We start from the raw sequence: 11,855 nt of genomic DNA on the forward strand, positions 1-11,855 counted from the left end.
TGTTGGATAGATTTCCAATTAGTTAGTCGTGGAGTTCTGTGCTGGGACCAATACTTTTTACTTTATACTTGCTTCATTTAGGCAACCTTATAACAAAACACTGCATACAGTTTCATTGCTATGCAGATGATGCACAGCGTTATTTATCCATGAAGCCAGGTCATGCAAATCAACTAGTTAAATTACAGGGACGTCATAAACACATAAAGGCCTAAATTACTTCTAAATTCAGATGTAACTGAGGTTATTGTACTCAGCCCTAAAAATCTAACAGGATATTTACTTCAGATGGCCTCATAGTGTTACCTTTAGTAACACTATGAGGCCATCTTGGAGTCATTTTGACCAGGATATGTCCTTCAGCGTGCACATCAAGCAAATATATAGGACTGCCTTCATTCATGTGCACAAGATCTTTAAAATTAGAATCATCCTGTCAGAATGATGCTGAAAAACTAGTTTATGCATTTATTACTTCTGGCTGGACTGTTGTAATGCATTGTTATCAGGCTGTCCTTAAAAGTCCACGAAAACCCTTCATTTGATTCTAAATGCTGCTGTGAGACTAGAAAGAAAGACCGTATTTCTCTTATTGGCACCAGAATTTAATTTTAAATTTTTCTCCTTATATACAAAACCTTGAATAATCAGGTCCCACCTTATCTTTAAGACCTCTTAGGACCATATCACCTCATTAGAGCACTTTGCTCTCAGATTCAAGGTTTAATTTTGGTTCCTACAGTTTTTAAAAGTAGAATCGGAGGCTTCATCGATCAGGTCCGTGTATTTTGGAACCAGCACCCAGTTTGGACTTGAAGAGACAGACGGCTTCTCCCACTCTACTTTTACGTTTTAAGATTAGGTTCAAAGCTTTCTTTTTTGATGAAGATTACAGTCAAGCCTGGGTCTAATGACCCTGACTCATACTGTACTAAGCGTAGGCTACTGGGGGCTTCCCATGATGCACTGACAAGTTCATCTTCACTCATTTCTTTTCACTCCCTGTGTGTTTATACACTACTAGTGCATTTAATCATTAGTACTTATAAAACTCCTGCCTTTTCTCTTATAGTTTTCCTTTTGACCTGTTTCTCTCTGCTGTCTACCCTTTCCCTTCACTCTCAACTGGCAGATAGTTGTCATTTCCCGAGCCTGGTTCTGCTGGAGGTTTCTTCCTGTTAAAAGGGTTTTTTTCTTTCCTACTGTTGTCACGTGTTTGCTCACACGGGGATGTCTTGTTGGAGTTTTTTTTCTAATACTGTAGGGTCTTACACTTAAAATATACTTCACATTAAGGCAACTATTGTTGTGAATTGGTGCTATATAGGAACAATTGAATTGGTTCTGCCATAAGTACAGACTATGGAGTCAGCTCATCTCATCGCCACAGTCTAACAAATGAGTGCTTTAAAAATAACAAATACAGAAAGAAAATGTTTTATGGAGTTTAAACATTTCCAGCATGGTCATGTTCACCCCCTCTTTTCCCCAGGGTCCTAGCAGCAACACAGTTTGAGCCGCTGTCGGCCAGGAAAGCCTTCCCTTGTTTTGATGAACCAGCTTTCAAAGCGACATTCCTGATTAAAATCAGCAGAAAAAAAACCTACATGACTCTTTCAAACATGCCCAAGGTAATTTAAAATGAACGAGTTTTGCATTATGATACTAATGCTTGAAACATTCTACTCAGTGTTTTATAAGGCTTCATTCATATGTGGTTGAATTATTTTTATTCACTTGTTCATTTGTTATTTTTGGCAGTATCCGACTAGATTTAAATGTATGAAAACTGACACAAGGTTTGAATTACATTTGGTTACAGTAGCATGAGAGTTTAACATCCTAATAGAGGTTTGGCTTTTGAAGAAGTGATTCTTCTTTTTTTGTACAGATGCTGAATGGTGACAATTTTAAATTAATACCAGCTGTTACATACCGGCTTGGATGTACAAAATGAAATATGCTTTCTTCTGAGGAGGCTTACATGATGGGTTTGTCCACTGTATTATAGAGTTCACAGAGTTTCGATTTTTTAAGATACTGTCAGTTGCAGTAAACTTACAATTGTGCTTTGTCACTATGTAACCACAGTTTACAAAGCATAATTATAATAATATCCTGTCCTGAAGACTTTGTAATTCTTGTAACCACTATGGCTTCTCAGGTCACGGTGGGGGTACAGTCAATACTACCAGATGGTGTGCTGCACTGCTGTATTCATCCACAATAAGTCAACAATACTGATTTATTGCAGAGGACTTCAATACATCCTTGTTTTGTGTATTTCAGGCAAAATCCACAAATCTCTCCAATGGCCTTGTGCAGGATGAGTTTGAAAAGACCAGTGTTAACATGAGCACTTACCTGGTGGCCTTCATCGTTGCTGACTTCACCCCTAACACCAAAAATGTTTCAGAAACCCAGGTAGGTCTAGCAGAGAAATATTTTTCTGTTTCAGTTCAGCCTCTGCAAATATTTTTTTAAATGTATTTTTCAGTGAGGCTGTGCTGTTGTTGATAAACTATATATATGTGTATACATATAAATACCTTTTATTGTTTGTGTTAGGTGTCAGTCTACTCTGTACCAGAGAAAAATGGGCACACTGAGTATGCTCTGACCATAACCTCTAAACTGCTGGAGTTTTACAATAACTTCTTTGACATTAATTACCCTCTCAAAAAACTAGGTGAGTAAACCAATGGATATTTAATTATACACACTCTGTGCTCTATCCTTGTGTAACTGTTCTCCCCCTGTCCCGTTTTTACACAACCCCATATGCTGTCTTTCTCTGGTGTCAGACTTGGTAGCTATTCCTGACTTCCTGGCAGGAGCCATGGAGAACTGGGGGCTAATCACTTTTCGGGAAACCACTTTGTTAGTGGGCAAAGAGTCTTCTCTCCTGGAAAAACAAGTGGTGGCTTCTGTCATAGCACATGAGCTTGCTCATCAGGTACTTTTGTTTGTGTTTGTATCTGTGAAAAGAAACAGTGAATATGTTCACATGTCCAATGTTTTTTTGTTCTTTTTTGTTTTACAGTGGTTTGGAAACCTGGTGACTATGAGATGGTGGAATGACCTGTGGCTCAACGAAGGCTTTGCCACTTACATGGAGTACATGTCACTGCAGGAAGTGTCGCCCGACCTGGAAACTGTACGTTCTGCCGTATAGCTTGCCAAATTATTTCATAGTTTTAAATCAGATAATGTTATGTCCTCCTACATATGCAGTATGCCCTGTTTGTTTGCAGGGTAATTTATTCCTCTCAGTGCGGTTCAGAGCCCTAGACAAAGATGCACTAAACTCCTCGCACGCTGTGTCGACAGACGTTAATACAACAGAACAAGTAGAGGAGATGTTTGACTCTGTCTCTTATGAAAAGGTAAACTCTGACTTATAAGTACATCACATGCTGTTCATTAATTCACTTAACTTTGATTTCTAGCTGTTCATTTAAGGAAATAGTGACCCTCACATGAATTCTTGATAGTTTATTGCTAGTTTATTATTCTTTGTCTTCCAGGGTGCATCCATTCTTCTAATGCTGAATGCTTCCTTCTCCGGAGATCAACAGTTCAGAAAGGGTATCATTGAATATCTCAAACAGTTCAGTGGATTAAATACAGACACTGATGACCTCTGGAACAGCCTCACACAGGTATTAGTGGTGTGTTTTTTATGTTCATGCATATGTGTGTTTTTACTGACACAGTGGCTGGTTATTTTTTTCCCCTTTGTGAAGTAGGATTGTGGCAAAATGTAGCCTTGGTAAGATTAACCATAGAGCTTGACCAATACAGTATTTTTAAGACCAATACCAATATTTGTTGATTTAAAAATCAATATTTTTTTTCTTTCTGTCACACAACACCTATTTATTTACTCATTTACACTCTCTCTAAATCTGCTTGGATCAGCTGGTTGTTGTGTTAAGAGATGTGCATGACTAATTGGCTAGAAGTTCAAACGTTGCTGCTAGAAATATTAGTTGGTTATATGTAGCATTCTTATTTTTTTAAACGTAAGATATTGTCAAAGATGTTACACAACCGCTGGGCACTGTCAGACTGCAGCCTTTAGAGTTGGCTGCACACACCTCTCTGTGTGTCCGTGAAAGGAAATTGTAAATGAACCAGGGGAAAGTAAAACAGATGGCTGCCAGAGTGCTGCCTGCGCTTATCTGTAGTACTTTATAGTAAAGCATGAGCAGCCGTAGGTTGGTTTTGCCAGAATAAACTGGAGTAAACTGGAGTGTAGAAGCTAGACAGGAAGAAACTGAGGCTACTGCTGCTAGTTCTGCTATGGCTAGCCAAAGGCTGTAAGTTAATCTGATATTGTGCATATTTACAACATTATACAGAATGTAAAGTGCCGCACCTTTAAGCAACATTTAAAACATGATTGTCTAATAAGAAATATGATTAATGGGTTCATTCTGCCCTTAAAATACAAATGAAATATTTGTAAGAAGGTTCTGACCTTTGGGCTCGTTGAGTAAACAAAGTTTTTCTCTCTCATTTAAACGGCTAGAAAATTAGTCACCAGGATGTATCCTAGTTCCAAACACCCATGTTACCAAAAAGGAAGATGCATAGTGCCCTCTGGTGAACAAACTATGTAACACCAACACTCATAACCTGGTTAAAGAGTGTTTCTCCTGTCCCTGCTTTACTTTTTTTTTTTTTTACTTGTCATCTATCAACATTATACTTGCTGATATCAAACTAGTAAATAGATAATGCCTGATGGGCTCTAATCTACTGTAGCAGCAACTACAAGTGCTTTATCTGTACTTACACTGTTTATGTCTTTGCATATAAGGAAAGATTTTGTTAGTTGATAGCATTGCAACTATGCAAGATACAGATGATTACAGATGAGTCCTGAGTAGGCTCTTATAAGGCCTTTTGAAAATAGTCCTGTTAAATATAGATATGTTATATTACCTTGTTTTCTAACTTGGTAAATAGTCTCATAATGGAGATTATTTAGAACTTCTTTTTTTAAATAGATATTTTTATTCTGTTTACTCTTTGCTGAGGTATTGCAGTCAACCTATAATTCAAATGTAGCTAATATGCTCTACATAGAATGGTTCCCTTGCTTGTTCTCTTGCTTATTCCCTTTTGATGGCAGAGCACAAGACAGATGCAAAGACTATATAATTGTGACAAGAGTGTTTCAACCTAATGACCTCAGTTAAAGTTGATGCTTTCATTTGCTTAGTCATCTTATTGTCTGCCACAATGCTAACAACTTGATCAACAAGTCTCTCATAGTTTAGAGTTTATCTTTGATCTGTTCATCAAATAGATCTTTTTGGATAGATTCTGTGAGTAGTGTACACTTTGTTGCCATTTGGATACTAGAAATTGTAATTGTTTGCACAAATTTTGAGACTATAGCTGCAAAATATGAGTCCCCTTCTACACTAATTCTCATGTGTGGAGAAAAAATGAAAGCGTGACATTTGGCTGCACACACAGATCAAATATTCCCCTTCCTATCCTCAGACCGATAAGTCCACGCACCACATGAATGTATCGCAGATGATGACATCGTGGACATCACAGAAAGGCTTCCCACTGGTCACTGTGAACCTCATGGGAAACCAGGTGACACTCGCACAGGAGCACTTCTTGCTCACATCTGACAATACCACGCATACGTCAAGGTGGGTTACACATTACCACACAGACAGACAGACACACATAAATCATAAGGACACCACCGTGCTAACTGTAGTGTGCACTCTCTTTAGCTTGTGGCATATTCCAGTGACGTACGTGAACGACAGCTGTAGTTTGGCCCCTGAGTGCAGACAGGTTTTCACTCTGAAAAATAAATCAGGTAAAAGACTAAAATAGAAACCTATTCTAATTGTCCTTGGCTGAACTGCTCTCGAATGAAAAGTTTTAAGTGTATTCATGTGTTTATTTGTTTTGTTTTGGGGTTTGTTTGTTTTTTTTGTATTTTCAGACACATTTAAGCTGTCAAAAAATGTAACTTGGCTGAAGTTGAACTACAAAAATACAGGCTTCTACATAGTGGACTACGGAAAGGATGGCTGGTCTGCTCTTGCTCAAGCTTTGAGCTCAAATGTTGGCGTTCTTACACACGAGGACCGTGCTTCACTTATACATAACATCTTTGCTCTCTCCAGGTATCAAAGTCTTTTAATTGTATTTAGTGATGAAAGTCTTTTTTTTAATTTCTTCTGCTTCATTTTGATGCTCCGCTGTTCCTCGTTTGTCCCGTGTCGTCACTAGATTGGGACGTGTGTCCTTCCTGCAGGTCATAAATCTACTGAAATATGTCTCAGCGGACACTGAAACTTCTCCTGTGACAGAGGCCCTTTTACAGCTCAATAATATCTACCGACAGCTTGAAAAAAGACAGGAGTCTAATCTTGCATCCCGCATGAAGGTATTGAACTCACACCCAAGAAATTAGATTTTCAGTAAAGACAGAATTTTTAAAGTTTTGCTTCTGACTCCAAAACAATGGATTTTAAATCAAACTGCCAAGATGTGATTGAAGTGCAGACTTGAATCTTTAATTCAGGGGGTTTAATAAAAAACTTTACATTAGCTGTATCTAGGGTAGTTTTCAATACCTGGCTTAAAAGTCCTTTGCAGTCTTGCCTGAAGTCTAGGACTCACAGGTATCCCCAGTTGGTGTGTTTTCTCCCTTAAGATGTTCTGCTAAGCCTTTACTGCAGCCACCTTCAGCCGCTGCTTATTTGTGGGTCTCTCTGTCTTCTTTTTCAGTTTGACTGAAAAGTTGCTCTATTTGATTGAGATCAGGTGAATGTCTTGGCCATTGAAGAATGTCTCGTTTTTCTTGGACTGATTTTGCAATGTACTTTGGTTTGTCATCCATTTATACTGTTAAGAGTTTTCTGATCAGTTTTGCGGCATTTCTCTGGATCTGAGCAGAGAGTATAGCCCTGTACACTTTACAATTCCTCCTGCTTCTTCTAGCAGCAGTGACTTCAACAGTAAACACGATTGACACAATTGTTACATTTCACAAAACGGCCAGTATGACGTTCTTTAATTTCACTATTAATCTACATCTTTTAACATTACTTCTTTTCTTTTTTTTTTTACGTCATATTACGTGATAAAACTTTAATTTGCTAAAAAAAACCAGACTTTGATTTGACACTTAACACATAACGTATCTTTGATAAGGTCAGAGCATGTCTTTTTCCTAGTTCATCTGCGTTTTGGCTTTATCATGCTAATGAATGTGTTTTGTTTTGGGGTTTGTTTTGTTTGTTTGTTTTTTGACAGAGTTTTATTATGAGCAAATTTCGTAATCTGACGGCCAAACAAACATGGGAAGAAGAAGAGAATGTGTCCAAACAGGAGCTGCGCTCTGCTCTGCTGGAGATGGCCTGTAATCTGAATGATGAAAACTGCACCCAGCAGGCCACGTCCCTGTTCAAAAAGTACATGGAGTCAAATGGTACCCTCAGGTACGTCCAGAGCACAACAAACATTTCAGATCCCTACAACAAGCCCAGGTCCAGTTTACTTTGGTGATTTGGACTATTCCATTTCACAGCTGTTGTTACATTTTTTTCTTTATCTCCTGGCCAATGCAATCTATTTGTCATTTCAGGTTGTAGTATTACACAACATTTTCAGATCTAATAGAAATAAAATAAGAATTCATTCAATTCATTGTCTCTATTTATAACTGGCATTATTGTTTCATTCTATTATAGAATCTTACAGGAAAGACGCAACATTGTATTCCATCATGCTTTATTAGCTGCTTCGGTGAAAAACAAATCAACAATGCCAAAAAAACATATTAAAACAACATATTGGAAAACAGTTATTCATCACTTGATTGCTTCAATACAACACTTGGGCACATATATGTGGGACTTTTCATGGCTGTTTTGAGCTCTCTCTCTCTTAACCGATCAAATCCCGCTGTGGTAGCAGCTTTAAACTCAGTATGACCCAGGTTGAGAGAGGGTGCCCAGTCTGCATTCCAGCATTTTGTAGGCTGGTTTTCCTACAAAACACAACAAACATTGGCCCGCAAAGCCACAGTGAACAAAGCAGCATAGCGCAACGAATTCATTTCAAATCAATATAAGACTTATTTGTAACCTACATCAACAATCATGTTAAACAGAAGACTTACCTTTATGGAAATGCTTGGAGCAGACTAACATGTGAACTGGAGTGTTCTGGGACATTATATTAGGTCTTCGAATGGCTGCAATCCAGGTCATCCGTCGGCTCTTTGTTACTTCGGAAACATGGCTTAAACAATTTCTCTTCCACAACGTAATCCGATAACAACTGATCTCTTTACCCGTCGGCTTCCCGTGGCTGTTATGCGACCGGCTATTGCAGTTAATAATACAACAGCATCTTGCCATTCTTTCTGTTTCTTTTTATCACTGTGACTGTTTTCATGTGAAAGCCTGCGTGTGCTAGTACCGCTTGCCACTCGTACCCAGAATCCTTTGCGGTTTTACGCCACATTTTCAATCTCTATGGAAGGTGATGGGACCTAATGGAATCAGAAAATTAGAATTGAGTAGCAAAAGTAAAAGTCTGTTTCTTTTGTATTTATTGTCATAGGATTCCCGGTGATCTGCAGCAGACTGTATTTACAGTGGCTGGCCGGTCTGATGAAACCTGGGACGCTCTTTTCAACATATATGTGCATGCCACGTACGATTCAGAGAAGCGGAAAATGCTAAAGGGACTAGCATCCACTCAGAACCCACAACGTTTAGTACAGTAAGTTTTTTTTTGTTTTTGCATTTGTTAATTATGTGCTATTTTAACAAAGTCCGTTTCCCCGCCCATTAATTTCATCTGCAACTCAAAGTCCTGCGATGCCATTAAAATGACTTCACTTGATTCCACCAGAGCAAAAGTTTGACATACTCAAGGTCTCACAGTGACTCACCTTGTCAGTGCTGTAGTTATATTACTGTAGTTTACATGTAAAAATTGTTACTGACCCTGCGAAGTATTTATAGTTTGTTTTTTGTTTCTGGCATAAGCAATCTTGATGTTTACTGACTCAGCAGGTGGAAAACTGTTATTAAATTACTTCAAACTTGTTCTGCGTTTGGGGCATCATTATACTGTAATGTATAATGGTGCCACACACATCTAAACAAACTGATCTTCAATAAGTTGATTAGACTGTATTTTGGGGATGCTAGATTATGTTAGAATGTAGCTGATGTCTTTTTCAGTAAGTCCATCCATTTATTTCCATCCATGCGGGTGTGAATAAACAGCAGCCTACGCAGAGAAGCACAGACCTTGCTCCACCAGCTCTTCTGGTGTAAACTCAGTTGCTCCCGGATGTAATCTCTCCAGCATGTCCTTGGTCTGCCCCAGGGGCTCTTACTGGTAGGACAGGCACAAAACATCTCATCCAAAAGGGGCCCAGAAGGGATCCTAGTCACCTCTGCTGTAGCAGCTCTACACTGAGTCCTGTCTCCATGGAAGAGCCCAGACAGCCTTCAAAGAAAGATCATTTCTGCTGCTTGCATCGGTCTTATTCTTTTGGTCACTACTCAGAGCTTGTGATCATAAGTGAGAGCAGGGACATAGATCATAGATTGATGTGACTGGTGAATCGCAGCATCTGCTAGACACTGCCCTGTCTCTCTGTACATCTGCATTTATTTATCATGGATATTTAACAAGTCGTGAAAATGTTGTTATTAAAAGGTTGAGATTTGTATATTAGAAGTTATTTGTTTTAAAACCTGTTAATATAATAGTTATAAACCTTTGAGATGTACGGCAGTGGTGTCAAATGTGTGTCAAACACCAAAGGGTCCAATTCGACCCACTGGATGGCTTTACAGTAAAGTCATTAACTCCCCTGAATTTTCAATAGGATGTATTGTTAAGCCTTTTGTGATGATACCAGCATTAGTATACAGGAGTGAAAGTATAAAAAATGTTTCTAGATTTCAACAAGAAGTCAGCAAATGAAGATTTTGTGCGTTTTCACATTGATCTGGGAATTGTAATGACCACAGACTTCCCAGTTATTTTGAAGTAATACTGTTTTCTGGCACATTTTTAAGGGAGAGCGGCAAAGAGCATTACACTTTGGTTTATGGCTTCAGTTTTTTAAAATTCTCCTCTATCTCAACTTAAAGCTTTCAAAATGTACTTCTTTATACTAAAGATTGTTTGATCCCCACGCTGTGTGGTTACAATCAGGGTCCTTTTGACACGTTTGGTTTCTTTCTAGGATTCTGTCGTTTGGCCTGAGTGGACGTCTCATTCAGACTCAGGAGTTGCCTTTGGTTATCAGCACTATGTGTCAGAGCTTTGCTGGTTGTTTGTTTGCCTGGGACTTCATACAAGAGAACTGGGACCGCCTCATAGAGAAGTAAGTTAGTCTCAGAGTTTCCCTTTGTAAAGCATTTTGAGATAATTTCACCTGAAAATTCAACGATTTTGTCTTTTGGGCTGCAGGTTCCCTATTGGCTCCTTTGCCATCCAGACAATCATCAAATCTGTTACCTCCCAGTCCTCCACACAGGCACAACTTAATAAAGTATGTCCTTAAGTCATTTCTTATGAGAATGCATTTGTTTGACTCTCAGTGTACTTGTTTCGTAAGCTGAGCTTGTGTGTTTTGATGTCTTATAGGTGCAGGCTTTCTTCTCTGGTCTGAAGGAGCGTGGCTCTCAGATGAGGAGCGTGCAGGAAGCTTTGGAAACCATAAAGCTGAATAAGCGCTGGATGGACAGGAACCTGCCTACACTCCAAAAATGGCTGTAACACGGATGCTCCAACAAGTCTCCACCCCAGTAACAAGCAACTGGGCTGTTTCTTTGAGACAACAACAGTATTTGCACTATCTTAGGACTGTGTCCTTTACCTCCCCTCATCCAGACCAGAGCGCTAATCAGTGGTTGTGCTCTAGCTGGTTGGACAGGTTGTTTTAATTTTTGAGATTGGTCCTGTAAGTTGTACATGATAGCTCAGGGTGGATCTGATTGTGTGTGTGTGATTGTGACAGGGGGTCGTCAGATGCAATACACACTCCTCATGTTTTATGCTGTTGACCAAACCTCTTCCGCAGTTCTCATCTAAACCTCACGCCTGAGCAGACAATCATGCTTTCACCCACACTCCTTTGGCCCAACCACCTCTCAGGCACCTTTCATCGTGAGCTGTAAAACGGCCACTTTAAAATAAACTCAATAGTATGATTAATGTCAATATTACTGTGTATGTGAAGATGCAGCTGTCAGGGATTTCCCAGCAATGATGAATTTAAATTAATGTTACTTGATAGATAGGATTATCCTTAGAGTTAAAGTAACCACGTGTCTTTTTGTTGGAAGAATATCTACCTGTCAGCCTGTACTAATTATTCATGCGATCCCAAGTGTTTGCTATACTAGTCATGGTTGGGCTACAAGATTTGTTCGTTGATGAGTAGATGCCAGTGTGTTGGTATTGAATGAATGTACTGAAAAAATATCCCACTGTGTACTGTAGATGATGTACAAAAAATAGTGCAGGTTTAAAATGATAGCCATTGTGTCTTAGGTGAGAGCAGGCAGTGCACACTGGAGCTAAACATTCATTTCTTCCTTCCTTTCTATCTCTCCCCCAAACTTTAATCCCAGCCAAGCTTTAATCAACAATTTTTTTTTTCTTTTTAAATTTGGATCACTTGCCTGCAATGAAGTCACTTTACAGACTCACTCTTTGTTTTTTCCGCTTGTAAAGTTGTAATTATAGTGTAAATATGCTCAACTTTTCCCTCGCCTAGCTTTCGTGTGTGTGTGTGTGTGTGTGTGTGTGAGTGAGTGTGTGTGTGTGTG

At 39.0% G+C, this 11,855-nt stretch overlaps 1 protein-coding gene across 2 annotated transcripts in view; it reads left to right on the forward strand.

The window, feature by feature from the left end:
• LOC102300277 (leucyl/cystinyl aminopeptidase) overlaps positions 1–11,855 on the forward strand; it is an 18,516-nt gene extending 6,661 nt beyond the window's left edge. For both annotated transcript variants that reach the window (XM_005947180.3, XM_042213828.1), the window contains exons 7-22: positions 1,493–1,631; positions 2,290–2,424; positions 2,569–2,689; positions 2,805–2,956; positions 3,044–3,157; positions 3,255–3,386; positions 3,528–3,662; positions 5,518–5,678; positions 5,766–5,854; positions 5,984–6,167; positions 6,274–6,430; positions 7,303–7,487; positions 8,617–8,778; positions 10,265–10,405; positions 10,492–10,573; positions 10,669–11,855. In XM_005947180.3, the coding sequence (XP_005947242.1) occupies positions 1,493–1,631; positions 2,290–2,424; positions 2,569–2,689; positions 2,805–2,956; positions 3,044–3,157; positions 3,255–3,386; positions 3,528–3,662; positions 5,518–5,678; positions 5,766–5,854; positions 5,984–6,167; positions 6,274–6,430; positions 7,303–7,487; positions 8,617–8,778; positions 10,265–10,405; positions 10,492–10,573; positions 10,669–10,800 (2,221 nt within the window). In that variant the 3' untranslated portion in view covers positions 10,801–11,855. The remainder of the gene's footprint in view (positions 1–1,492; positions 1,632–2,289; positions 2,425–2,568; positions 2,690–2,804; positions 2,957–3,043; positions 3,158–3,254; positions 3,387–3,527; positions 3,663–5,517; positions 5,679–5,765; positions 5,855–5,983; positions 6,168–6,273; positions 6,431–7,302; positions 7,488–8,616; positions 8,779–10,264; positions 10,406–10,491; positions 10,574–10,668) is intronic.

Source organism: Haplochromis burtoni, unplaced genomic scaffold (genome assembly GCF_018398535.1).
Source record: "Haplochromis burtoni strain Fernald_Lab_line unplaced genomic scaffold, NCSU_Asbu1 Contig_485, whole genome shotgun sequence".
Classification (NCBI taxonomy): Eukaryota; Metazoa; Chordata; class Actinopteri; order Cichliformes; family Cichlidae; genus Haplochromis; species Haplochromis burtoni.